This window comes from Schistocerca serialis, chromosome 1, assembly GCF_023864345.2.
Source record: "Schistocerca serialis cubense isolate TAMUIC-IGC-003099 chromosome 1, iqSchSeri2.2, whole genome shotgun sequence".
Classification (NCBI taxonomy): domain Eukaryota; kingdom Metazoa; phylum Arthropoda; class Insecta; order Orthoptera; family Acrididae; genus Schistocerca; species Schistocerca serialis.
In genome coordinates this window covers 373825011-373852915 of record NC_064638.1, presented here as the reverse complement: position 1 = coordinate 373852915, position 27905 = coordinate 373825011, and the positions used below count along the sequence as shown (strand labels likewise).

The 27905-nt window shown below is 43.4% G+C and overlaps 1 protein-coding gene across 1 annotated transcript in view; it reads right to left on the bottom strand.

The window, feature by feature from the left end:
• The window catches only part of LOC126470819 (uncharacterized), a 42494-nt gene extending 19437 nt beyond the window's left edge, over positions 1-23057 (bottom strand). The window contains exon 1 of the mRNA XM_050098833.1: positions 22921-23057. Coding sequence (XP_049954790.1) covers positions 22921-23011 — 91 coding nt within the window. The 5' untranslated portion in view covers positions 23012-23057. The remainder of the gene's footprint in view (positions 1-22920) is intronic.
• Between the last annotated feature and the right edge of the window lie 4848 nt (positions 23058-27905).

Below are 27905 nucleotides of genomic sequence, written 5' to 3'. Positions count from 1 at the left end.
TGGATCGACCAACTGTCTGGGGTGTTCTGGATGGCAGCAGCTATACCAGTACAAACCCCCTCTCCCCTCTGGAAGGTATTGGCAATGCAGCCACAGGATTTTTCATTTGGAGCCAATTTCTACAGGTGGTTCTTGCACCGTTGTGTAGACGAGCCCATTGTCCTATGGCCAATCGTTTTCACGGATGGGGCCAAGTTCACCAGGAAATGTGTTCTCGATTCCTACAATAGTCCTGTGCAGGCTGATAAAACCAGCATGCCGCACGCCGCATGGGTTTCAGGACGATATTGTCTGAAAATTTTCGCAGGGATCCTGGATGGATGTGTGACTGCGCCGTACCTTCTTCCTCCACATCAGAAGGTGCCATGTATTTGCGATTCCTTGACGGGATACTGCATGGGCTCTTGGAAAATGTGGCACTGCAAGTAAGTCGAAACATGTGGTTCCAACAGAACAGCACACCACCTCAGTTCTCATGTGCTGTCCTTGATCGTCTGGGCAACAGTGGATAGGTCGTGATGACACTATTGCTTGGTTTGCACATCCTTCCGATTTGAATCCACTATATTAAAACAATTGAGTCACATGAAATCCTTTATTTATAAGACCCCTGTGGCATCCGAGGTAGACCTACTTGTGCTTATTATTACGGCGGCAGAGAATAGTGGACGAGGAATTTGTGATCTTGCGTGCTGGAACATGATACTGAAGTATCCCCGATGACGGCGGTGATCGCCACATCGAGGCCTACTTGTAAGTGGACCGAGACGACAAGCTGCAGAAGTCAGAGAACAACGTATATTGCGCTATTTTGCGTGTGGTGGCAAACAGTACTTTCCTGGACATGAGAACTTACGCTAAACTTAACCGTCTTGATCCCCGCTACAAGCCCTCAAGGTCTGTAAAGGAAATTTGGTTACACCGTGTACACAAGCAATCAGAATTACGTATTTGGTACATAAGGACTGCAGTTGGAGTGAAACGGATACATTGAAGCAGATTTGGGAAGTAACTACTCTATAATATTACAGTATCAAACAAGGCACTTCGTCCAGTGTGAGAGTTACATATATGGCTTATCAAAAGTAATTGATCTATTTGTCGAGAAATACGTTACAATTAATTTTTGAGTTGTCAGTCTTCTGACTGATTTGATGCGGGGGAGAAAAGAGGAAGAGAATGAAATCTGTGTCGACTCATAGCATACTTCTCTAGACGAAACAAAAGGGCACCGTGCTTATCGTTTCCTTTCGGCAAACGGATCACTAACAAAAACCTTCAAGAGACACAGAGTGGAAGAGAAATTTACCGTAATACATTGAAACAAAGATAATAATAAGGAACCTTTCGCTACCTTCCTCACTTCCCCTTGCTTGCCATATACTGCCAATGAAAATTTGTATTTCTCCGCTTCCACATAAGCAGGCGTTAACAACATCGACTACAGAGCAGGGGAGGCGAATGATTTGTTAGACGCATGGAATATTATTAACATATTCGTTGACCACGAAATGGTCTTTGCTCATCCTTTCTGCTGACTTGCAACTGCAAATTCCATCTGTACGAGGTGGTCATTAACATTGTGGCATATTTTTTCTCGGCCAATTTCGGTTGAAAAAAATGCGAAATTTGTTGTGGGACATGGTGGTATATTCCCACTTCAGCCGCTATGGTTTCATGAGTTCCGATAGGTGGTGGCGCTATGTGTAGCCTCTAAGACGGCGTCTGTAACGAAGGCGTGTCCTGAGCAGAGAACAGTCATTGAGTTTCTTTTGTCGGGAAACCAGAGCATCACAGATATTCAAAGGCGCTTGCAGAATGTCTACAGTGACCTGGCAGTGAACAAAGGCACAGTGAGTCGTTGAGGTGGCGCAAACCTGTCCGATCTCCTGCGTGCCGACCAGCTGCACACAGTTGTGACTCCTACAGTGCTGGAGCATGCGGTCAATCTCATTCGATGTGATCGACGTATCACAATCAAACAGCTCGCTGCACAACTGGACGTCTCTGTGGGTAGTGGTGACATACTCGTCCCCCTCGTAGTGCGACGATCAACTCTGAAGTGTATTGCGCTACCCTCAGGAAATTGACAATCGGCTTGAGCAATACGATGCCACAAAAATACAAAGGAACTTCGCCTTCTCCATGAGAACACAAGGCCGCAAACAATTTTGCACACCCGAGATTTCATTGAACTATTCTTCCTCATCCACCTTACAGCCCACATCTCGCACGTTCCGACTTACATCTGTTTGGCCAACGAAGGAGGCTCTCCTCGGAAAGCCGGCCGGAGTGGCCGAGTGGTTCTAGGCGCTATAGTTTGGAACCGCGCGACCACTACGGACGCAGGTTCGAATCCTGCCTCGGGCATGGATGTGTGTTATGTCCTTAGGTTTAAGTAGTTCTAAGTTCTAGGGGACTGATGACCTCAGAAGTTAAGTCCCGTAGTGCTCAGAGCCATTTGAACCAACTCTCCTCGGAAAGCAGTACGCGGATGATGGGGAGCTTACTGCAGCAGTAAGATGTTGGTTCCGACGTCGACCAGCAGAGTGGTAGCAAGCGGGCATTAAGGCCTTCCCAGTTAGGTGGCGTAATGCCGTCGCATTGAAACTGGATTATATTGAAAAATAGAGTTTTGCAGCCAGAAAAGTGAGAAATTTGTGGTGTACTGGAATCCAAAATAAAAACAAAATTGCTTTAAGAAATAAAGTGTTGCATTACTTATTGAACGTACCTCGTATACACTGTGCGGCATCTTCGATGCGTGTCTGCAACTCTCGTCTCGAGTGATATAAAACGAATGGGCAAAAGTCACAGGGAGGTTTTTCCGACTTGGAGATGAGTTAGGCCCGAATGTTGCGACTACATACTGCGTATGGCTTGACTGTAGACACGATGGCTAGTCAGTTCGTTACAGGCAGCTGTGTAGTGAGCGTGGGCGTATTTCGCGAGTTAATCGACAATGAACGTGGGATGGTAATAGGTGCAAGACGGATGTGTCGCAGCACACTGGAGATTGCACAAGAACTTGGGATTCCAGTATCAACGGAGTGTGTCTTGGACAGTGTTTACACATGCGAAAACCGGCGCACAGAGAGTCCACAAGTGTCTGAAAAACGGCAACGTCACGTCGCCTGCGGTCTAGTGTGCGCCAGACTGCTGCCGACATGAATGTGAGGCGTCAAGGAACCGTCTCCACCAGAATTGTACGGAGGTATATATAACGCATAGCTTCAGTAACCGAACCACCGATTCATGTCCTAATTTATTCCCATGATGCCGTGCGGAGTGACCGCACGGTTTAGGGGGTCATGTCACGGACTGCGCGGCCCCTCCCACCCAAGGTTCGAGTCCTCCCTCGGACATGGGTGTGTGCGTTGTTCTTAGCATAAGTTAGTTTAAGTAGCGTGGAAGTATAGGGCCCTTGGCAGTTTGGCCCCTTAGGAATTCACACACATTTGAACATTTCAACTTCCCATGACTGTAGGCTGCTCAGAGGACTTTTATTTTTCTTCCGTAAGGTTCAGTGAATTCGGCTATGAGACAGTACCTGAACTCAGCAAGAAACACAGCATTGCTGATTGCTAGAGCAGAAAGATTTGGGTAATGTGAGGATTGGCAAAAGCCTTGCTCACTGTCAAGAAGCACAGACTGATGACAATTACTGCCATTTATGTACGACACATCGCAGTTTTCAGTACACGAGTGACTCATTTATAGGATGATGAAGTATGCACCATGTGCTGTGGTATCTACAGCTTTGAACGACAAACTGGTGAAGGAAACACATGACCATGTATCAACAGGTCACAGAAGCCAAAGAACAACTGATTGTCGAATAGCTGAGTAGTACTGATGGAGGACAAGGAGATAAGATGTCATCCAGAATGTGAGGAACTGCATCCTGTGCATACAACATGCTGATATTAGCCATCAATGAGTCTACTACAAAGATTATGGAGGCATCCAAGCCATTTGAAGTGGTGGGAATGGATATTTTGTGTCCATTGAGTTTGGCATTGGTGAATAGCTCTACATGCTAAACATCACAGAACACTTTACACATTATGTTACGATGGTTGCAATCCAGACTCACAAGCGAGTACAGTCTCACATGCCATGGTAAACAGTTGGTAATTAAAATCTAGCATTTGCAGCACTATAATTACAAATCAGATTACTAACATTATGTCCAACGTTATGCTATCTACTGCGGATGTGGATGCTCAGAGCTAGCCCTTCCATCCTCAGTCAAACAGTAGAACGAAATGCATGCCTTCTACGTTTATCAAGATGTTAAGTTATTATCTAAACAACTGTTACAATAAATGGGCCATTTACCCAGTTTACATCATAGCTACATATGATTGTAATGTACAGTCATGCTCAAAAGTATCCGAACGACCTGAACTGCGTTTCACCTGATTCGCATGCAACCGGCATAACGCAGCTGTCTAGCAGGTCCTCTAATCGCTCCTTGGTACAGTCGTTTGGCTATTGAAAATGGTTCCAACAAGTCACCACTAGAAAACACTGCTCTGTATCGCAATAACTCATGATGTAAAGTAATACCACAATGCTACAAATATCAGGGAACACCTTATCACAGATAAGACTGCCCTTAAGGCTTGTGAGCTCACATTTATTACAATAAATGACATACCTGAAGTGTTACCACGCTCATTATTACGTCAGATAGGTAATGCACGTAGTAAGTTCGTCATATTCATGATTTCCTCTTCAAAGTAACATACAGTACTTATTATTTAACACAAAATGATGTTAAAAATTTAAGTTATTCAAGAGCTGCTACTTGAGAATATGTATTAAATTCAAATGACGCGACGAACCATCTCGTTCTGCATATGGATTCAAACCCAGGTCAGGCAAACTAAGCAAAGATTTCGTGACTGACGCAAACTAACAGTCATTGCTGATTAGGCATACAGAGGGTGATATACCTCGATTTTAGACAGTATCAGTTAGCAAATATCAACTTTAAATTACATAACACAAACATTTTTAACGGACGCGAATAGCTCCACAGTATCTCTTGTCCCTGTTAACGAACTACGAGAGATGTTAAATATTTCTTTTTCGCAAGTAACTTACTTGAAATGCCGTGAGGTAAAGCTTTGTGTTGGACAGGAATTCGAACCCAGAACCTAATCGAATTGATATCGAAGCACAGCCAACTCTGACATATCGGATTTTCTCGGCAGTAGCTAGATGTTTTAACTGAAATGACGAGAAGAAACATTATTTTTTTCCTTCCCAGGACTCCAACCCGGCACCTATCGCTGTTATATTCTAGAGAAAACGAACGTTAAATATGGGTTTGTTGCATCAGCAGTGACATGTGAGCATGTTTCAACTAGAAATAATATGACGAAGAGTTCAGTGCTCACTGGGAATAGAGCCCCACACATATTGTAAACTACACACAAAGAGACGTCAGCTACCGAATTTTTCTCCACCAGCAGCTCGGCATAACATCTTGAACTTACAGTGATCTCGCAAATAGTTCTGTGTCCCACTGGGAGTCAAAAACGTCAGATATCGTTAGTGTTGACAACGAATGAAAAAACATTAAAAATCAAAATTATTATCCACCAGCAGATAGGTGTTCTCATGCTAGAGCTTGATAATACATAATGAAAACTTTAGTGCCGGGCCAGGATTCGAACCCATTCACACGTAATATGTGGAGATGCTGAGGAATCTGCAGTTTTGAACAAACAACAAATAGTAGCCGACCTGCATTGCCACGAAGGGATCAAATTCCGCGTTAAGGGCGGTCTGAGTCGGATTCTCAGTTCAGAACCAATTTTATCGACATACAGAAGCTCAGATAAAAGATGGAATAAGTGTCCTGCGACTCTACATAGCGTTTGTTTCGTCACTAGAAATAAATAACTAGTATAAGAAAGGTTACTGGTGATAGAGTTTCTACATGTCACCACTCCAGACTTTATTGTGGTTCAACCTAACGTCTACTTGGCAGAGAAGGGATATCATTTTTAATGTGAATTTTAGACCACACTGCCATTATATCTTCTTCACTTGGTGTAGTCAGAAGAGAATGGAGTCTTTCTCTCCCTATCTAAAATCATTGACAGAAGTGGGAATTGAACCCAAACCACAGGTATAAGAACCTACCATCAGTCCAACAGACCACCAAACCCTCTTTTCTGTGATTCATTTTTCTATTGTAACGCTGTTGCGCCACACTGGATGAGAATTCTGACACACAGGCTCCCTGTAGTAATTTGCAGCATGTTCAGTACATTCATTTGAATCACCATGAACTAGCTGCCTCGGCTACCCAGTGCATACATTCGGCTCTATTTTGTAATCACCGAAATAAAATCACGTAACTGCCACCTACACAGAACTGCCAATAGTGTAGGATGCAGAAATATAAATAGGGAGTGTTCCATTCCACTAGAGGCTATTCTATTGCGCTATCTGTTTGTAAAAAACGTTGTGCAGCGCAAAAGAAAAGCTGTAACTGTTTCTCTCAGACGTCTAGACCCGGCCATTTGCATTATCTCGCAGGGCTGTGGTATGCAGAAGTTCTGGAGGAATTGTTGTTCAGCTCTGGAGCTGCTGCAGCTATGTGTCAGCTAGTAGCGTAATGGAAAGTGTCGTGTACCATAGGCAAGATGTCGCGAGTTCGAATTCATTTACTAGTAGAATTTTTTAAAACGCAATTCTGCTGTCTGCTGATGTTACCAATCTAATGGAACTTTGAACATAATTCCCTTCACTTCTCAGCCCAAAATAGTTGCATGTGGAAAAAGGGCTAACTTCTGTGACGTTTTGTTCTTTTCCGGTTTAATAGACAGCCAGGCAGCAGATGCATTTCGAAGCTTTTGTATTATGTATGGGGAGAGCGCATCGTGCCCAAATACTTCAGAAAAGTATTTTCTACATTAGCTGTCGTCTGGTAGTGGCATTTTATTCTTCTTCAAACATTGTTTGACAGCTTTAAATCACAACAAGTTTTCTACATGCATGTAATCAATAAACTACATGTGCATTGTCAGACTATTATAGATAACATCAGAGAATTCGCATATATCGTTTATGATTAATTTCGCTCTCATGTTTACTATTGTTTAAACAACACTAAAGGAAACCTTACGAAAACTGTGCACTGTATTATAAGAAATGAAATAAAACTACTCATGATAACCTTACGACGAAAGTCTGTTTTAATAAAATTGAATATCTTTACACAAGCATGCCTCTATCGACACGAATTAGTAAGATACTGGTTACTGGTTACCGGTATTGGCAAAAATTTCGGTAATTCATGACTCTTCATGGCTAGCCATCAATATGATGTGATCAGATTATATTAGATTAGATTAATTCTTGTTCCATAGATCATGAATACGACATTTCGTAATGATGTGGAATGTGTCATTTTAAATGAAAGAATTCTTTACATACCATGATTCAATTTCTTTACAAGAATTTTGTACACACTCTCTCTCTCTCTGATTCTTTTTTATTTCTCTCTCTCTCCCTCTCTCCCCCTTCTCTCTCTCTCTCTCTCTCTCTCTCTCTCTCTCTCTCTCTCCACACCCACACACACACACACACATATTATTTTTTTATTTTTGGTTGTTTGTTGTGCTCGACTATCGACGAGGCACGAAAACGCCTATGATTGAGTTTATTAGTTTTGAGTACATTTGCGAAAGAAATATAAAAACAACTATGAGAGTTACTGATTTATGATGCTTAGTTTGGAATCAATTCTGAGTATTTTTAGTAACTACGCTCCAGTCCCTAAACCTAGTTACAGAAATACGAATCAGTCGCATTATTATTCCACGCTGTAGCAGCTGCGACTTGGAGACACCAGCTATGGTCACTTCCCAGCCCGCTGTAGGATCACATCGGTTCGTCTTCTTCCTGCTGGTACTGTAACTCAGATTTGGTAACAAGGCAACGTATGTTTGGCAACTCTGTGATCGACGAGTTACTTCCTTGTGTGCACGGAATTAAGCCTCAAAGTTCACTTGATTTTACCTGTCATTTCCATTGAATAATCTCAGTTATTATCGCTTGAGGTGTAACAAAAGATTGTAAATTTACGGTTTTCAGCCCAGGAAAGTCGTTGCAGGTGGAAATCGCAACTAATCTCGTCCTTTAAATAGCGGTTTATGAGTTCTAGCCACTATTGGCCTCGTAAGAGGAAGCTCACTCACATATCTGTTCGCCAGCTCTGTGGTAACGTGCTGACCTGTGAAAAAGCGACTGATATGGTTCACAGTTCCAGTCTCCCTGACTTGAACTTTCTTACCCCTTCTGTGAAAGAGCTACAAGCAGTCAGATCAAACATCAATAAGGAAATCGCAAGAAAATACTTTCGGCTCATAGTGCAATGGTGAAAAACTTACAGTGCTGCACAACAGGTAACGCCTCTTTCCGCTGCTGACAAGCAAATTTTGGGTTTCTACAAATACATAACTATATTTATGAAATGCCACATTTGCATACCTCTTGGGTATGACACAGCATACCAATTAAACACAGACCCAATCGAAATCTAAGTGAGTAGTATTTTACTAATTCGTGTCGATAGAGGCATGCTTGTGTAAAGATACTCAATTTTATTAAAACAGACTTTCATCGTAAGGTTATCATGGGTAGTTTTATTTCATTTCTTATAATACAGTGCACAGTTTTCGTAAGGTTTCCTTTAGTGTTGTTTAAACAATAGTAAACATGAGAGCGAAATTAATCATAAACGATATATGCGAATTCTCTGATGTTATCTATAACAGTCTGACAATGCATATGTAGTTTATTGATTACTGCATGTAGAAAACTTGTTCTGATTAAAAGCTGTCAAACAATGTTTGAAGAAGAATAAAATGCCACTACCAGACGACAGCTAATGTAGAAAATACTTTTCTGAAGTATTTGGGCACGATGCGCTCTCCCCATACATAATACAAAAGCTTCGAAATGCATCTGCTGCCTGACTGTCTATTAAACCGGAAAAGAACAAAACGTCACAGAAGTTAGCCCTTTTTCCACATGCAACTATTTTGGGCTGAGAAGTGAAGGGAATTATGTTCAAAGTTCCATTAGATTGGTAACATCAGCAGACAGCAGAATTGCGTTTTAAAAAAATCTACTAGTAAATGAATTCGAACTCGCGACATCTTGCCTATGGTACACGACACTTTCCATTACGCTACTAGCTGACACATAGCTGCAGCAGCTCCAGAGCTGAACAACAATTCCTCCAGAACTTCTGCATACCACAGCCCTGCGAGATAATGCAAATGGCCGGGTCTAGACGTCTGAGAGAAACAGTTACAGCTTTTCTTTTGCGCTACACAACGTTTTTTACAAACAGATAGCGCAATAGAATAGCCTCTAGTGGAATGGAACACTCCCTATTTATATTTCTGCATCCTACACTATTGGCAGTTCTGTGTAGGTGGCAGTTACGTGATTTTATTTCGGTGATTACAAAATAGAGTCGAATGTATGCACTGGGTAGCCGAGGCAGCTAGTTCATGGTGATTCAAATGAATGTACTGAACATGCTGCAAATTACTACAGGGAGCCTGTGTGTCAGAATTCTCATCCAGTGTGGCGCAACAGCGTTACAATAGAAAAATGAGTCACAGAAAAGAGGGTTTGGTGGTCTGTTGGACTGATGGTAGGTTCTTATACCTGTGGTTTGGGTTCAATTCCCACTTCTGTCAATGATTTTAGATAGGGAGAGAAAGACTCCATTCTCTTCTGACTACACCAAGTGAAGAAGATATAATGGCAGTGTGGTCTAAAATTCACATTAAAAATGATATCCCTTCTCTGCCAAGTAGACGTTAGGTTGAACCACAATAAAGTCTGGAGTGGTGACATGTAGAAACTCTATCACCAGTAACCTTTCTTATACTAGTTATTTATTTCTAGTGACGAAACAAACGCTATGTAGAGTCGCAGGACACTTATTCCATCTTTTATCTGAGCTTCTGTATGTCGATAAAATTGGTTCTGAACTGAGAATCCGACTCAGACCGCCCTTAACGCGGAATTTGATCCCTTCGTGGCAATGCAGGTCGGCTACTATTTGTTGTTTGTTCAAAACTGCAGATTCCTCAGCATCTCCACATATTACGTGTGAATGGGTTCGAATCCTGGCCCGGCACTAAAGTTTTCATTATGTATTATCAAGCTCTAGCATGAGAACACCTATCTGCTGGTGGATAATAATTTTGATTTTTAATGTTTTTTCATTCGTTGTCAACACTAACGATATCTGACGTTTTTGACTCCCAGTGGGACACAGAACTATTTGCGAGATCACTGTAAGTTCAAGATGTTATGCCGAGCTGCTGGTGGAGAAAAATTCGGTAGCTGACGTCTCTTTGTGTGTAGTTTACAATATGTGTGGGGCTCTATTCCCAGTGAGCACTGAACTCTTCGTCATATTATTTCTAGTTGAAACATGCTCACATGTCACTGCTGATGCAACAAACCCATATTTAACGTTCGTTTTCTCTAGAATATAACAGCGATAGGTGCCGGGTTGGAGTCCTGGGAAGGAAAAAAATAATGTTTCTTCTCGTCATTTCAGTTAAAACATCTAGCTACTGCCGAGAAAATCCGATATGTCAGAGTTGGCTGTGCTTCGATATCAATTCGATTAGGCTCTGGGTTCGAATTCCTGTCCAACACAAAGCTTTACCTCACGGCATTTCAAGTAAGTTACTTGCGAAAAAGAAATATTTAACATCTCTCGTAGTTCGTTAACAGGGACAAGAGATACTGTGGAGCTATTCGCGTCCGTTAAAAATGTTTGTGTTATGTAATTTAAAGTTGATATTTGCTAACTGATACTGTCTAAAATCGAGGTATATCACCCTCTGTATGCCTAATCAGCAATGACTGTTAGTTTGCGTCAGTCACGAAATCTTTGCTTAGTTTGCCTGACCTGGGTTTGAATCCATATGCAGAACGAGATGGTTCGTCGTGTCATTTGAAGTTAATACATATTCTCAAGTAGCAGCTCGTGAATAACTTAAATTTTTAACATCATTTTGTGTTAAATAATAAGTACTGTATGTTACTTTGAAGAGGAAATCATGAATATGACGAACTTACTACGTGCATTACCTATCTGACGTAATAATGAGCGTGGTAACATTTCAGGTATGTCATTTATTGTAATAAATGTGAGCTCACAAGCCTTAAGGGCAGTCTTATCTGTGATAAGGTGTTCCCTGATATTTGTAGCATTGTGGTATTACTTTACATCATGAGTTATTGCGATACAGAGCAGTGTTTTCTAGTGGTGACTTGTTGGAACCATTTCCAATAGCCAAACGACTGTACCAAGGAGCGATTAGAGGACCTGCTAGACAGCTGCGTTATGCCGGTTGCATGCGAATCAGGTGAAATGCAATTCAGGTCGTTCGGATACTTTTGAGTATGACTGTACATACCAGTGTTGGATTTTCGCCATATGAAGTCGTATATGGTAGAAAGAAACCATCACATTTTGGAGAGATTAAGCCTAAATTGGGGAAAACAGGGAGGTTACGTTAATATCTTCTAGTAGATGTTGTGCTTCTTTGTGTTAATGGGAATGGTGCAAATTCCGTTCCCTCAGGTTGCGTTACGATCAAAAAAGTCCAGAAATCGTAAACCATCAGCAAATTTGTACAGGTGAAAACACAGGTAGTGGTGTCAATCTCAAAGGACAAATGTTACTATGTATTGATGTCAATGGATGAGCTACACTCGTGCCAGAGATAGATGGAGAGAATTGCTATATGTCTGACTAGGTAGGTTCAAACTGACACATGAGCCTGTGAAAATCTATTATTCTTAGGTAAGGGGGAAGCAGCAGGACGTCAGAGGGAAGTGGTAGAGGGTTGGTACGCATTGGTTTTACTCTATGTTTACTCCAGAGATAGTAATAGTAAACTACTACAAATGGGTAGTCCCAAAGCAATTATGAGATTCGAATGAAGAAATAATGGGATGTTAATCGATCGTACGACTTGCAACAAACATGGCCCAATGTTCTTTATCCCTGCAGCTGTCACTGGAATAAACATAATGAATCTGACATGGCCTTTGTTGTATTAGCTGGAGAAGCTAATCGTACTAGGTATGTTACCAACCAACAAGCTAACCAGTTTAAATCGCACCATAAACCTAGAACTCCTTCACTCACTGAACGAGTTTATCACCTCACTAAAGGGTCGAATCACCGCTGAGCGAATATTCCAATATGTAAGAGGGTATTGCGATAAACATATCCCACTTTTTAGTACTGTAGTGGTTCTGATTTTGCTTTGTGTAACCTACATCTGCCTGATGCATAAATCCTCCCGCCCTGATGAACTCCCAGTAAATTTTAGAAAGTCAGGATTAGTTATGTAAGAAGTAACTAGAGAGTTAGTGGGTAAACAAAAAGTAGTGCAAGGCATAATGAGAAGTTGAGACACATTGTCTACTGTCAAATGTTGGCTGAGGAATTTGTATAGCTGATAGAATTTGATAATGCACTGTGCTATTCTGCAACTAATAATTCAGTGGGATCATATTTCTGTAGTGAAGTAAGGCAGTCCAGTGAACTAAACCTGGAAAATAATGTTTAGAATCAGGAGTATAGACAGTGAACTTTGTGGTTTAAGATGAGGTAGTTTAAGTAGAAAAATAGGTCGCTGTATAAATTGCCAACTTGTAAGTATATGCAAGATTTTGCTGAGGAACCATGAGTAAGAATCCGGAGGCCGAATTTACTGAAAGAGAGAGGCATGTTTCCTGCTAATAATTTACTTGAAGCTGCTGGTTCGAACGAAGACGCCTTTCTGGGATAATGCAATAAGGCAGGGAAGTTGGCCAATCCAGATGGCAGAGCAGAGTTACACCAGGGCTACCTGCTGAAGCCGGCCGCGGTGGTCTCGCGGTTCTAGGCGCGCAGTCCGGAACCGCTCGACTGCTACGGCCGCAGGTTCGAATCCTGCCTCGGGCATGGATGTGTGTGATGTCCTTAGGTTAGTTAGGTTTAAGTAGTTCTAAGTTCTAGGGGACTGATGACCTCAGATGTTAAGTCCCATAGTGCTCAGAGCCATTTGAACCATATACCTGCTGAGAGTGTGAGTAGGCTTATGAAGTGTCGAAGCGGTTACCTCATGTTGTCTTCAAGCAGAGGGGCCACAAGCGTAAACAACATCGATACAGTAGAAACGGAAAGACCCCACAGTCAGGATGTCCTGGTTACTTCACATCAGAGACACGTACTTGTGACTTACATAGTAAACACAAATGCTGTAGCAAAGCAAGTACGTGCCAAGACTGTATAAATACTCATCATTTTTAACCAAAGGTATCACAGGCTCGCAGTCATTAGTTACGAGGAGGCACCTAAGTCACTGCATCAGTCTATGAGTCCCAAAGTACATTCAACTGCCATCGCCTGTGTGGACAAACTCTTTGTTGTCTGCCACTGATATGGAAAGATCATGCTGCTGTGGGTGGCACCTGTGGTCTATAGGTAACGTCTTTGACTAGTAACCAAAACGGTATCAGTTCTGGGTTCGAAACCCGTATTCGCTTTAATTTTGATTAATAATCAGCACTGGCGGCCGAATGCTTCCGGCGTAAGAAATCTCCCTCATTCTGCCAACGGCCTTGGCAGAAGATGGAGAAGTGGACAGAATTTCAGGGCACTCTCTTGTCCTTGGAGTGGGAAACTCGGCAATGATCAACTACATGGGGATGCAGAAGGCAATGGAAACCACTGCATTAAAGACACATAACGTGTATCCACAGGACACGTGGCCTGTAACTGAAAAAGTGTCATGATGATCTCTCCATTGACAAAAGATTACGGTAGAGCCACCCATTCGGACTTCCTGGAGGTGAATGCCAATAGGGAGGTGACCGAGGGAAAAGAGTCAACAACCAATGGAAGGATAACGTTCTACGAGCCTGGCGTGGAATGTCAGAAGCTTGAACGTGGTAGGGGAGCTAGGAAATCTGAAAAGGGAAATGAAAAGGCTCAACCTATATATGGTAGGGATCACTGAAGTGAAATGGAAAGAAGAGGTTGATTTATGGTCAGATAAGTATAGGGTAATATCAACAGCTGCAGAAAATGGTGTAACGGGAGTAGCATTTGTTACGAATAAAAAGATAGGGCAGAGAGTGTATTTCTGTGAACAGTTCAGTGACAGAGCTGTTCTTATAAGAATCGACAGCAAACCAACACCGACAGAGATAGTTCGGGTATACAGGGTGGCCCAATTGATAGTGACCGGGCCAAATATCTCACAAAATAAGCGTCAAACGGAAAAACTACCAAGAAGGAAACTTGTCTAGCTTGAAGGGGGAAACCAGATGGCGCTATGGTTGGCCCGCTAGATGGCGCTGCCATAGGTCAAACGGAAATCATCGGAGTTTTTTAAAAAGGAACCCCAATTCTTATCACATATTCGTGTAGTACGTAAAGAAATATGAATGTTTTAGTTGGACCAGTTTTTTCCCTTTGTGATAGATGGCACTGTAATAGTATGGCTCGCAATTTTAGACGAACAGTTGGTAACAGGCAGGTTTTTTAAATTAAAATACAGCGGGTAGGTACGTTTGAACATTTTATTTCGGTTGTTCCAATGTGATACATGTACCTTTGTGAACTTACCATTTTCAGAACGCATGCTGTTACAGTGTGATTATCTGCAAATACCACATTAATGCAATAAATGCTCAAAATAATGTCCGTCTATCTCAGTGCATTTGCCAATACGTGTAACGACATTCCTCTCAACAGCGAGTAGTTCGCCTTCCGTAATGTTGGCACATGCATGGACAATGCGCTGACACATGTTGTCAGGCGTTGTCGGAGGATCACGACAGCAAATATCCTTCAATTTTCCCCACAGCAGAAATCCGGGGACGTCAGATCCGGTGAACGTGCGGGCCATGCTATGGTGCTTCGACGACCAATCCACCTGTCATGTAATATGCTAATCAATACCATTTCAGCCGCACGCGAGCTATGTGCCGGACATCCATCATGTTAGAAGTACATCGCCATTCTGTCATGCAGTGAAACATCTTGCATTAACATCTGTAGAACATTACGTAGGAAATAGGCATACATTGCACCATTTAGATTGCCATCGATAAAATGGGGCAATTATACTTCCTCCCATGATGTCGCATCATAGATTAACCCGCCAAGGTCGCTGATGTTCCAGTTGTCGCAGCCATCGTGGATTTTCCGTTGCCCAATAGTGCATATTATGAAGGTTTACGTTACCGCTGTTGGTGAATGGCGCTTCGTCGCTAAATAGAACTCGTGCAAAAAATCTGTCATCGTCCCGTAACTTATCCTGTGCCCAGTGGCAGAACTGTACACGACGTTCAAAGTCGTCGCCATACAGTTCCTCGTGCATAGAAATATGGTACAGGTGCAATCGATGTTGATGTAGCATTCTCAACACCGACGTTTCTGAGATTCCCGATTCTCGCGCAATTTGTCTGCTACTGATGTGCTGATTAGCCACGACAGCAGCTAAAACACCTACTTGGACATCATCATTTGTTGCAGGTCGTGGTTGACGTTTCACAAGTGGCTGAAATAACATAACTATCCGGCGAACGGTCCGGACACTTCGATGATGTCCACGATACCGAGCAGCACACATAGCACACGCCCGTTGGGGATTTTGATCATAATAGCCATACATCAACACGATATCGACCTTTTCCGCAATTGGTAAACGGTCCATTTTAACACGGGTAATGTATTACGAAGCAAATACTGTCCGCACTGGCGGAATGTTACGTGATACCACGTACTTATACGTTTGTGATTATTACAACGCCATGTATCACAAAGCGAAAAAAGTGGTCCAACTAAAACATTCACATTTCTTTACGTACTCCACGAATGTGTAATAAAAATAGGGGTTCCTATTTAAAAAAAAAACGCAGTTGATATCCGTTTGACTTATGGCAGCGCCATCTAGCAGGCCAAACATAGCGCCATCTGGTTTCCCCCTTCAAGCTAGACGAGTTTCGTTCTGTGTAGTTTTTTCGTTTGATGCTTATTTCGTGATATATTTGGCCCAGTCACTATCAATGGATCACCCTGTATATGCCGACGTCGCAAGCTGAAAATAGGAGATACAGAAAGTATATGAGGATATTGAAAGGGTAATACAGTACATAAAGAGAGCTGAAAATCTAATAGTCACGGGGAACTAGAATGCAGTTGTAAGGGATGAAGTAGAAGAAAAGGTTATAGGGGAATATGAGTTTGGGACAATGAATGACAGAGAAGAAAGACTAAGTGAGTTATCTAACAAATTTCAGCCTGCAATAGCGAATACTCTGTTTAAGGATTACATCATGGTCAGACAGAGATTCCGAAATCAGAGACTGGATATAGACCAAGAGCACAATGTGTTAGTGATGAAGAGTAGGCTGAAGTTTAAGAAATTAGTCAGCAAGAATGAATAGGCAAAGAAGTGAGATACAGAAGTACTAAGAAATGACGAAATACGCTTTGAACTCTCTAAAGCTATAAACACAGCAATAAGGAATATCTCAGTTGGCAATACAGTTGAAGAAGAATGGACATCTCTAAAAAGAGCAATCACTGTAGTTGGAAAGAAAAACATAGGTACAAAGAAGATAACTGCGAAGAAACAATGGGTAACAGAAGAAATACTTGAGTTGTTCAACGAAAGAAGGAAGTATAAAAATGTTCAGGGAAATTCAGGAATACAGAAATACAAGTCGCTGAGGAATAAGAAGCTAAGACGAAATGGCTGCATGAAAAATGTGAAGAAATCGAGAAAGAAATGATTGTCGAAAGGACCGGCTCAGCATATAGGAATGTCAAAACAACCTTCGATGAAATTAAAAGCAAGGGTGGTAACAATAAGAGCGCAACAGGAATTCCGCTGTTAAATGCAGAGGAGAGATCGGGTAGGTGGAAAGAGTACATTGGAAGCCTCTATAAGGGTGAAGATTTGTCTGATGTGATAGAAGAAGAAACAGGAGTCGAATTAGATGAGTTGGGGAATCCAGTATCAGAATCGGAATTTAAGAGAGCTTTGGAGGACTTAAATCAAGTAAGGCAGGAAGGACAGATAACATTCTATCGGAATTTCTAAAATCATTGAGAGAAGTGGCAACAAAATGACTATTTATGTTGGTGTGCAGAATGTATGAATCTGGCGACATACCATCAGACTTTCGAAAAAATATCATCCACACAATTCCGAAGACTGCAAGAGCTGAAAAGTGCGAGAATTACCGCACAATCAGTTTAACAGTTCATGCATCCAAGTTGCTGACAATAATAATATATAGAAGAATGGAAAAGGAAACTGAGGATGTGTTGAATGACGATCAGCTTGGCTTTAGGAAAGTTAAAGGCACCAGAGACGCAATTCTGAGGTTGCGGTTAATAATGGAAGCAAGACAAAAGAAAAATCAAGACACGTTCATAGGATTTGTCGACCTGGAGAAAGCGTTCGACAATGTAAAATGGTGTAAGATGTTCGAAATAAAGATTCAGGAATGGAATTAAAATTCAGTGCAAAAAGATATCAGTGTATACGATTCGCTGATGACACTGCTATCCTGAGTGAAAGTGATGAAGAATTACATGATCTACTAAATGGGATGAACAGCCTGATGGGTCCAAAATATGGATTGAGAGAAAATCGAAGAAATACGAAAGTAATGAGAAGTAGCAGAAATGGAACAGCGAGAAACTTAACATCAGGGTTGATGGTCACGAAGTAGATGAAGTTAAGAAACTCTACTACCTAGGCAGCAAAATAACCAATGACGGACGGAGCAAGGACGACATTAAAAGCCGAATAGCACTGGCGAAAACGGCATTGCTGGCCAAGAGAAGTCTACTGGTATCAAATACTGGCTTTAATTTGAGGAAGAAATTTCTGAGAATGTACATTCGGAGCACAGCATTGCACAGCATTGTATGGTAGTGAAGCATGGACTGTGGGAAAACCGAAACAGAAGAGAATCGAAGGATTTGAGATGTGGTGCTACAGAGGAATGTTGAAAATTAGGTGGACTGATAAGGTAAGGATTGAGCAAGTTCTGCCTCAGAATCGGAAAGGGATATGTGGAAAACTCTGAAAAGAGAAGGGATATGACGAGAGGTCATCAGTTAAAACAGTGAGCAGAAGTTTTCTGCACTGAAAAAATGTTTTCAGTTCTGACACAAAGAAATTAAAGACGTTAGCCGCCAGTGAGCATTGTTTATATCAATGGGGTGATTTGAAAATTTGTTCCAGAGCGATATTCGAAACTAGGTCATCCCGACGCAGTGGTCACCACAACCGCACTAACAACCCCAGTACGGCTCCCGTCAGGTACAATTATCAACTTACATCACACACTAGTGTTGTAGTGCCACCGCTCATTATCTTCATTACTCGCAGTATCTCACTGATTCCTGTCAAATTTCGAGCTTGGTGTGCATCTGCAATGAAGGGATCAGTGGCTGTCACCGCCTTAATTAATTATTAGTTTTTAATTCTGAGATAAGGACGGAATGAAATTAACCTAATAGTATTTTGTTACCTCTAATTCCGGCATGGACCTTCGACCACGGAGTGTAATGAAGTACTGATTTACATTTCTTTCCGAAAGATACTATGTAACAACATACGTGGTGGTCCAAACAGTGTATAAATTACGTCTCTGAAAGGAAGAAGCAGCATCTGACAGTAGTGTTAAACACTAATTCGGTGCTGTAAATTTACATGGTGGCGCTGTCGTAAACTAGGCTAGCATCTTTCCCTGAAGGGTCTGTACCCCTTGGATAAATCACAAACGACTATAGGTGGGGAAATCAATGAATGGGAAAATATCGAAAGTTTTGAGAAAAAACTAGTAATACAGATTGCAGTGCTGTAAAACTCATTTGCAGTCATAATAATATGAAAAGCCGCGCTTAATTAATATTCCAATGAAAGAAGTAGCTGGCAGAGAAGAAAAACTGTGTGTTGTTGGTTTTGAGTGGTTGGTACGTCTTCTTAGTAACTGGTGTGTACTGTGAAGAACACTTTTCGTCTACGCCACGTGTCTTCCTTTTGCCAGTGATACTGATGTGGGCTGCCTTCTCGCAACCGAATTGCACTATCATTCCGTATGACTCGCAGAACTTTGTTTGCGACAAGTCTGAAGATGAGCTGATGTCATCAGGCTCTTTAAAATGCTAATAATGCCTCCTACAAATCGAGCCGCATGAACGTGGCGTGACTTGTGACGAACGTACATGAAAAACTTGAGTACCTGCCTCTCGAAAAATATTTCGTAGGTCCGGGTGTTTACGTGGAAACGATGACGTTCAGCGCAGTCATTCCCGTAATGTGAAATTTACCCGTACTTAATAATAAACCTACAGAAATGCAATAATAGAAACGGATATTCGACCAAACGCGACACTTTCAATTAATCTGGTAGGGGATGCTACACCTCAAGCAATCGCTCAGATACTCTGGTAGAAGTTTTTCGTTAACATATAAGACATGGAATATGCTACGTCTCTTAGGGTAACTTCAGAAGTGGAATTTACTGAAGTGCAGAAGCTGCCTGTAAGTAATGTCCGACTGGAGACGTGTCTGTCTGAATAATCGATAGTGCGATGACTCGAACCAAAACATAACGAAAATGGGCCAGTAGCCATAGTTTGAGAGCAAGATTTGTAGAGACATCTCATATTATACTAAACGATCGCTTAAAACGAGCTCTAATATAAACGATAGAAGTTTCCCAAATAACAGTGCTTTCTATAACATTTTAGTCGCTTCGGCGGAACGAGTCAATTACTGTGACAAAAAAAGCTGGTGGAAAACTAGAAGAACTGGTTAAAATATCGTGCGATTCAAGACGGGCTTCTTTTGGTGGATCGTATTGGTGACAAGTATCTGAATATTCATTTCCAGGACATTGGACTGGCACTAAATGTATGTTAGAAACTGTGCTGATTAACGACTGATAGTTTTTAATATTATTACAGCGCACAAGTCGTTGTTAGGACAGTCTGGAACCGCACGACCGCTACGGTCGCAGGTTCGAATCCTGCCTCGGGCATGGATGTGTGTGATGTCCTTAGGTTAGTTAGGTTTAAGTAGTTCTAAGTTCTAGGGGACTTATGACCACAGCAGTTGAGTCCCATAGTGCTCAGAGCCATTTGAACCATTTTTTTCTTTGTTAGGGAAGTTGTGAGGTGGTTCATAACTGACACATTTACTCCTGGAAATCTTTTGATGGTTAAAATCTGTGTTCCCAGTCTCTGTCTTACCACTATGTAAACAATTCGGAACCCTTCGCTATCTTCCACGTACAAAAACGTCTTGCATGTTATAAGTTAAGTGTTATAAGTTAAATTGTGCTTTGAGTCTAACTTCCCATGCTTTCCCTTTCCGTCAAGCCGTGTTCTCTTGGTATTTTTCGTGTTCTTTCTTTTCTGCTATCGAATTCCAGTCCCCAGCCAGAGTTACATTTCCGTCTCCCTTAATGTCATGAATTATATTTTTAATTTCATCGTGCGTTTCCTTCAGTTTCGTCGTTACTCGCAGTAGTAGTAAGCATATATACTGTAAGTACTTTGGTGAGAATCAATATCATTGATTATTAGTCTTGTTGGACTCAGACTTTGTGTTTACATCTCTTCCGTGCTGTTTCTCTACTACGTTTTCCACGGCTTTGTGTAAGGGTCAGTTAAATGAAAACGAAATGGATGGGAAAAAGTAAGTAAACTGTTTATTATTTCAGAAGTAATCGCTATAATTGTTAATACAGTTATCCCACTGTGAAATAAGACAATCAGTGCCTTCATGGAAAGATATTTGCGGTTGCCTAAGGAATCAAGCGTGCACCTCTTCGCTCGAAGCAAATCGACGACGGCGAATGTCTTCTTCTTACTCCAAACAATTTTGGCAACATATGGGCGATCATTTTTGTCGGAGATTGTTTCGATGATACTGCAGATGTTTCGATGGAAAGGACCTACTTCTCCTCCGTACAGTCCCTAACTCTTCTCATGCGGTTTTCACGTTTTTGGAGCACCGAAGGATGACATTAGTGGCCGTCGATTTGCTTCGGACGAAGGAATACACGCCTGGGTGCAATCATGATTGCAGAGGCAATCACAAACATTTTTCCGTGAAGCCATTCACCGTCTTGTGTCACAGTGGGATAAATGTATTAGATGAGACTGTCGCCCTCCTCTGGCTGATATACCAGGCATACACTGGACTTCTTTCCAGCCCTGGATGTTATTTCCTTAAGGGGCTCCATAAAGCTCCTAACATCGGAGATGCCAGCCCGGTTGGCCGTGCGGTCTAACGCACGGCTTTCCGGCCGGGAAGGAGCGCCTGGTCCCCGGCACGAATCCGCTCGGCGGATTTGTGTCGAGGTCCGGTGAACCGGCCAGTCTGTGGATGGTTTTTAGACGGATTTCCATCTGCCTCGGTGAATGCGGTCTGGTTCCCCTTATTTCGCCTCTGTTACACTATGTCGGCGATTGCTGCGCTAACAAGTTTTCCACGTACGCGTACGCCACCATCACTCTACCCCGCAAACTTGTCTAGTGTGAGACGTTCCCTGGGGGGGGGGTCCGTCCCATGGGGGCCGAACCGCACGATAACCCTGGGTTCGGTGTGGGGCGGCGGAGGGGTGAAGTGGACTGCGATAGTGGTCGTGGGGTTCGGACCACTGCGGCTGCGGCGGGGACGGAGCCTCTCCGTCATTTCTACGTCCCCGGTTAACATACAATACAATACAACATCGGAGATCGCGTTAACTAGTAAACCCCTTTCTTCGTGTGCATACTCGGACGCCGGCAGTCAGGCAGTTGTCCACATAGAGAGTCAAACGGCGGGGTCAGACGGCCAGTTCTGACTTTGACTCTCTGCCCTGAGCGACACTAACGCTTTACTACCCGCCAGCCACTCCGTGTTGAGTGAGGATTACCTGTGTTGGGAGAACTGCAAAATGCCTCGCTAGCAGAACCCACGGTCGAAACAAGCGACACCTGAGTTGATGGCGATTACTTTTGAGATAATAAGACAGTTTACTTACTTTTTTCCATCAGTCTCGTTTGTCTGCCTCTTATAATTATATGGTATATTATTTTTCTTGAAGGAAGTTTAAAATATATCAATAAATAAACGAACTACTGAGAACGTGTTAGCCGGCCGGGGTGGCCGAGCGGTTCTAAGCGCTACAGTCTGGAACCGCGCGACCGCTACGGTCGCAGGTTCGAATCCTGCCTCGGGCATGGGTGTGTGTGATGTCCTTAGGTTAGTTAGGTTTCAGTAGTTCTAAGTTCTAGGGGACTGATGACTTCAGAAGTTAAGTCCCTGGTCGTGCGGTAGCGTTCTCGCTTCCCACGCCCGGGTTCCCGGGTTCGATTCCCGGCGCGGTCAGGGATTTTCTCTGCCTCGTGATGGCTGGGTGTTGTGTGCTGTCCTTAGGTTAGTTAGGTTTAAGTAGTTCTAAGTTCTAGGGGACTTATGACCACAGCAGTTGAGTCCATGGTGCTCAGAGCCATTTGAACCATTTTTTAGTTAAGTCCCATTGTGCTCAGAGCCATTTGAATTTTGAGAACGTGTTATGCATTGGAGCCATTGTAACAGTGATGGCTTCCAGGCTTTCATCTGTGCCTACTAGGAAAGAGACACCGTGTCTACTCGTCTTTCTTTATCTACGTTTCTTTCGAACTGAGATCTTGTGAAGACAGTTACATCCATCTCCGATGTTCGTAACACTTCGAACAAGAGCGGAACGTAATCCTGACATCACGAAGTATTCACGCAGTATGAAACTGCGTTAATGCTACGGATGAGAAACGCTGAGTGCGTTCGACCGACTCACCCTGTGGGCGCGCCGAGGCGGCAGCGAGCAGCAGCAGCAGCAGCAGTACTGGTGAGGCTGCCTCCAGCAGCCTGTGGGCGGTGAACGCCATGGCGCGCTATCGCCGCTGGACTGGCGGCCGCTTCCTCCGCCTCTCCTATATACCGGCGACCACAGTCAACACTCAGCACGCTGACGCCTCGCTCAGATCACTGGCCGCTCCCGCCCACCGGGCTCTCCTCAGCCCAAGGTTAAGGAGCCAGGGGGCCTGCACCATACACGTCATCCGGCTGCAAACACACACAACTTTTCTCAGACTTGAACTTTTCTTTACATTAACTGCACCCACATGATTATTCTGCGAATCACACTTTGGTGTTTGGCAAATGGCTCGTAAAACTACTTTCAAACTATTTCTCGAGCACTCCAGTCTCTAGTAGCACCTAAATCTTTCCTTGTGAGCTCTGATTTCTCTTATTTTATTACGAGGGTCATTTGTCCCTATACAGAACACTGCTCAAAAGTACACTACTGACCATTAAAATTGCTACACCAGTAAGAAATGCAGATGATAAAAGGGTATTCATTGGACAAATATATTATACTAGAACTGACACGTGATTACGTTTTCACGCAATTTCGGTGCATTGATCCTGAGAAATCAGTACCCAGAACAACCACCTCTGGCCGTAATAACAGCCTTGATACGCCTGGGCATTGAGTCAAACAGAGCTTGGATGGCGTGTACAGGTACAGCTGCTCATGCAGCTTCAACACGATACCACAGTTCATCAAGAGTAGTGGCTGGCGTATTGTGACGAGCCAGTTGCTCGGCCACCATTGACCAGACGTTTTCAGTTGGTGAGAGATCTGGAGAATTTGCTGGCCAGGGCAGCAGTCGAACATTTTCTGTATCTAGAAAGGCCCGTACAGGACCTGCAACATGCGGTCGCGCATTATCCTGCTGAAATGTAGGGTTTCGCAGGGATCAAATGAAGGGTAGAGCCACGGGTCGTAACACATCTGAAATGTAAAGTCCATTGTTCAAAGTGCCGTCAATGCGAACAAGAGGTGACCGAGACGTGTAACGAATGGCACCTCATACCATCACGCTGGGTGATACGCCAGTATGGCGATGACGAATACACGCCTCCAATGTGCGTTCACCCCGATGTCGCCAAACACGGATGCGACCATGATGATGCTGTAAACAGAACCTCGATTCATCCGAAAAAGCGACGTTTTGCCATTCGTGCACCCAGGTTCATCGGTGAATACACCTCGCTGGCGCTCCTGTCTGCTGATGCAGCATCAAGGGTAACCGCAGCCATGGTCTCCGAGCTGATAGTCCATGCTGCTGCAGACGTCGTCGAACTGTTCGTGCAGATAGTTGTTGTCTTGCAAACGTCCCCATCTGTTGACTCAGCGATCGAGACGTGGCTGCATGATGCGTTACAGCCATGTGGATAAGATGGCTGTCATCTCGACTGCTAGTGATACGAGGCCGTTGGGATCCAGCACGGCGTTCCGTATTACCCTCCTGAAACCACCGATTCCATATTCTGCTAACAGTCATTGTATCTCGACCACCGTTTTCAGGAATGTCGTGATACGATAAACTGCAATCGCGATAGGCTACAATCCGACCTTTATCAGAGTGGGAAACGTGATGGTACGCATTTCTCCTCCTTACACGGAGCATCACAACAACGTTTCACCAGGCAACGCCGGTCAGCTGCCGTTTGCGTATGAGAAATCGGTTGGAAACTTTCCTCATGTCACCACGTTGTAGGTGTCGCCACCGGCGCCAACCTTGTGTGAATTTTATGAAAATCATTTGCATATCACAGCATCTACTTCCTGTCGGTTAAATTTCGCGTCTGTAGCATGTCATCTCCGTGGTGTAGCAATTTTAATGGACAGTTGTGTATTACGTGAACACGACTCTGGGTGTCCGTCATACGTGACTCAGCAATAGTTGAGGACTGGGTGCATTACCACATCATATCTTCATCTACCACAAATTAAATACAAAGCAAAACATCATTGCCTGTGGTCATGTTATAGACCATTCTTTGATTTAAATTCTGAGGAAGACAGTCCTAGCAGTGTTGAAACCCGGTTAATTCGTTAAAATTAGTGACCGAGGGCTGTTTTGTTTCAATTGTAATCTGCAAGATATTGTCGTGTCAAGCGGAGCACTGGAACAGAACCTCCGCCTTGTAAGATCCTTCCTCGTAACCTGTTCATTATAGTCTGATCACACACAGCGCCTCCAGAGAACCTTCTGAGATAGTCCTGCAGTGTTCTCAGGTATCTATAAGACGCCACAACGCAGAGATGGCCAGATATCGGTCTTCTCCTGCGTCGGCTATCTTGTCCAACTCGCCTTGTGTAGTGAACTGTCTTCCTGTAGAGTGTACACAAAGACACGTGGAGAGCCATTAGCATATACAGCAACACGACCAAAATTGCATTAGTTTTGGATCGAATGGACCTCCCTTGCATCTTTCACTGCATTAAGATGTCGCATTGTACGTGCTTGACTGTATACAACCTCCACAAAGGACGACTGCATCTGTATACTTCACCAGGGAACACTAAAGCGACACCTGACAGTGTAATGCACAATGCAGCCAATAGATGGCGAATGATTTGTTTCCTACACTGACAGGGAAGATGTCAAGCGATACAATAAGACCACGGGTACCGCCGGTATTAAAATAGATACCCGTGTTCCCCTAATTCTTTTGAACAGTGTATATAAGTGTGTGGTGTCTGTCTTGTCGGACATATCGGACAGGGCAGACACCGCATTGTTGCTTGATGCAGCGCCCGTAAACATTAAATTATTTTGGGTATCGAAGTAAACAGAACATATTTGAAGTGTATTCCACACATTTCACAATGACCCACATAAAAAGATTATAAAATGCCATAAAATCAGAAAATTGTAGCAAAATGATCAGGTATGCATTTACGCAATAAATCAAATTAATTGACTTCCTACATTATGGGGTGAACAGAAACTACAAGAGAGTCTCGCCGACCGGAGTGGCCGAGCAGTTCTCGGCGCTACAGTCTGGAACCGCGCGACCGCTACGGTCGCAGGTTCGAGTCCTGCCTCGGGCATGGCTGTGTGTGATGTCCTTAGGTTAGTTAGGTTTAAGTAGTTCTGAGTTCTAGGGGACTGATGACCACAGCAGTTAAGTCCCATAGTGCTGAGAGCCATTTGAACCATTTGAACAAGCGAGTCTCCAACCCTCGAACAGACGAGGACCAGTCAGCTTCTCAGAATCTACAGTCCGAAACTAACTACGCAGTAAAACTTCTCAGAACTGCGACCCACGACCGTTGGGAGGATTCATGAATATTCTGCCTAAGAAACTGGCATACTGTTTTCCGTACTGCCGCTGTATCTTCTCGTCTTGATCGTAACAGTGCATCGAAAATCACAGCATTTTCATCCTGTTGTCATCATATGTGCAACTGACTGTCATCCCTGCAATCCAGTTGACCAAGTGTCACATCCGGTTAAAAAGTTATCTGCAGTTTGATCTTTGTGTATGTGGTATGGTTGAGGAAGGCTATGATATGACATGTCAGAGTCCACATCTCCATCGCCTTTCCACACTAAACGGTGTTCATCCCTGTCCATAAGACCACAATACCTGTGAATCAACACAAGCGAATCAGCCATGTTTATCACGTGCAGTCTGGCCTGTCTTATGTACTTGTGATTGACTAGAACATACCATGACGTAGCTGTAGTCTACAACAAACGTTGCAATGTGAGCAAGTATCGGCGAGATGTTGCCAACTGGAACAGTGGCATTACCTTGTCAGTCAGTGCCAACGTTTTTGTATGCGTCCGACGGTGCATTTTCTGAGCATTGCCCACGTGAACAGGGCCAAAGCTCTAACGTGGACATTCGTAAGGCCGAGTCCACAGTTGCACACGCCGAATCTTGAGCATCATCCCGTTTCTGACGAAATATTCGAAGGCCGCCAACAGGAGATCTGCAATTCCCGTCGCCAGTACAGATGTCTGTGCAATATGTGGCATGCGCGATGCAATATATACGTGATATATTGCGCGTGTTGTGTCATGTCCAGAACTGTTGAGGAATTATCTCGTACCCAACCGCGAATTATCTGGAGCCGCCATCACCGTCCTTCATAGGTCACTTGTGAAAGGGATCCTCGGGCATCTCAACATTTCCACCACTTGTACTAGGCCAAGATCCCCAATAAGGTCTCATCCAATGGGGATTATCGCCGATTTCGCTGTATTCAGAACACTGCCCTCCTCGACTAAATACTGTGTGATCCAATCCAGGTCTCATCCAATGGGGATTATCCCCGATTGCGCCGTATTCAGAACACTGCCCTCCTCGACTAAATACTATGTAATCCAATCGAGGGACATTCGCACCTCTCTCTGCACAGGGAACAGCATTTTCTATGCATTTGGGCGACAAATGAAGGTATTACCCCTCAAGTTCATGCCAGTGACCATCAATCACAGTTGATTCATGAACGGTTCAAAGTGCTACTGCGAAGACGACCATTGATAGAGGGCCACCTTGCATTTCGGTGCTCATTATCGGCGTAGGGCTAGCATCTCAACCTTTCACTACGTCTCTGGAAACCGCGCCCTGTAGCAGCCGCAAGTTGATCTAAATAAAAATGGGTAGAAACGCCATTCGGTGTAAGAATGGTGTTAGGAAGTTATGATTAATCAGGTCCAAAGTTTGATCAAAGTCGACATAGACCAGGGCTGCTCTAAGTTGACAGGTAGTGCCCAGTGCAAACACAACTTTATAGACTCTGAACCCCGATTGTGTGTTGCTATTTATTCCAAGACATTTCTGATGCTGGGAAATATTGTGTGACAACACTGTCTTGAGCAGTGTTCCCACCAGTCGGGCAAAGACCTTATAGTCACTATCAAACATGGTAAACGGTGAGTATTGGTCCACACTGTGACCTCCAGCCTTTTCCGG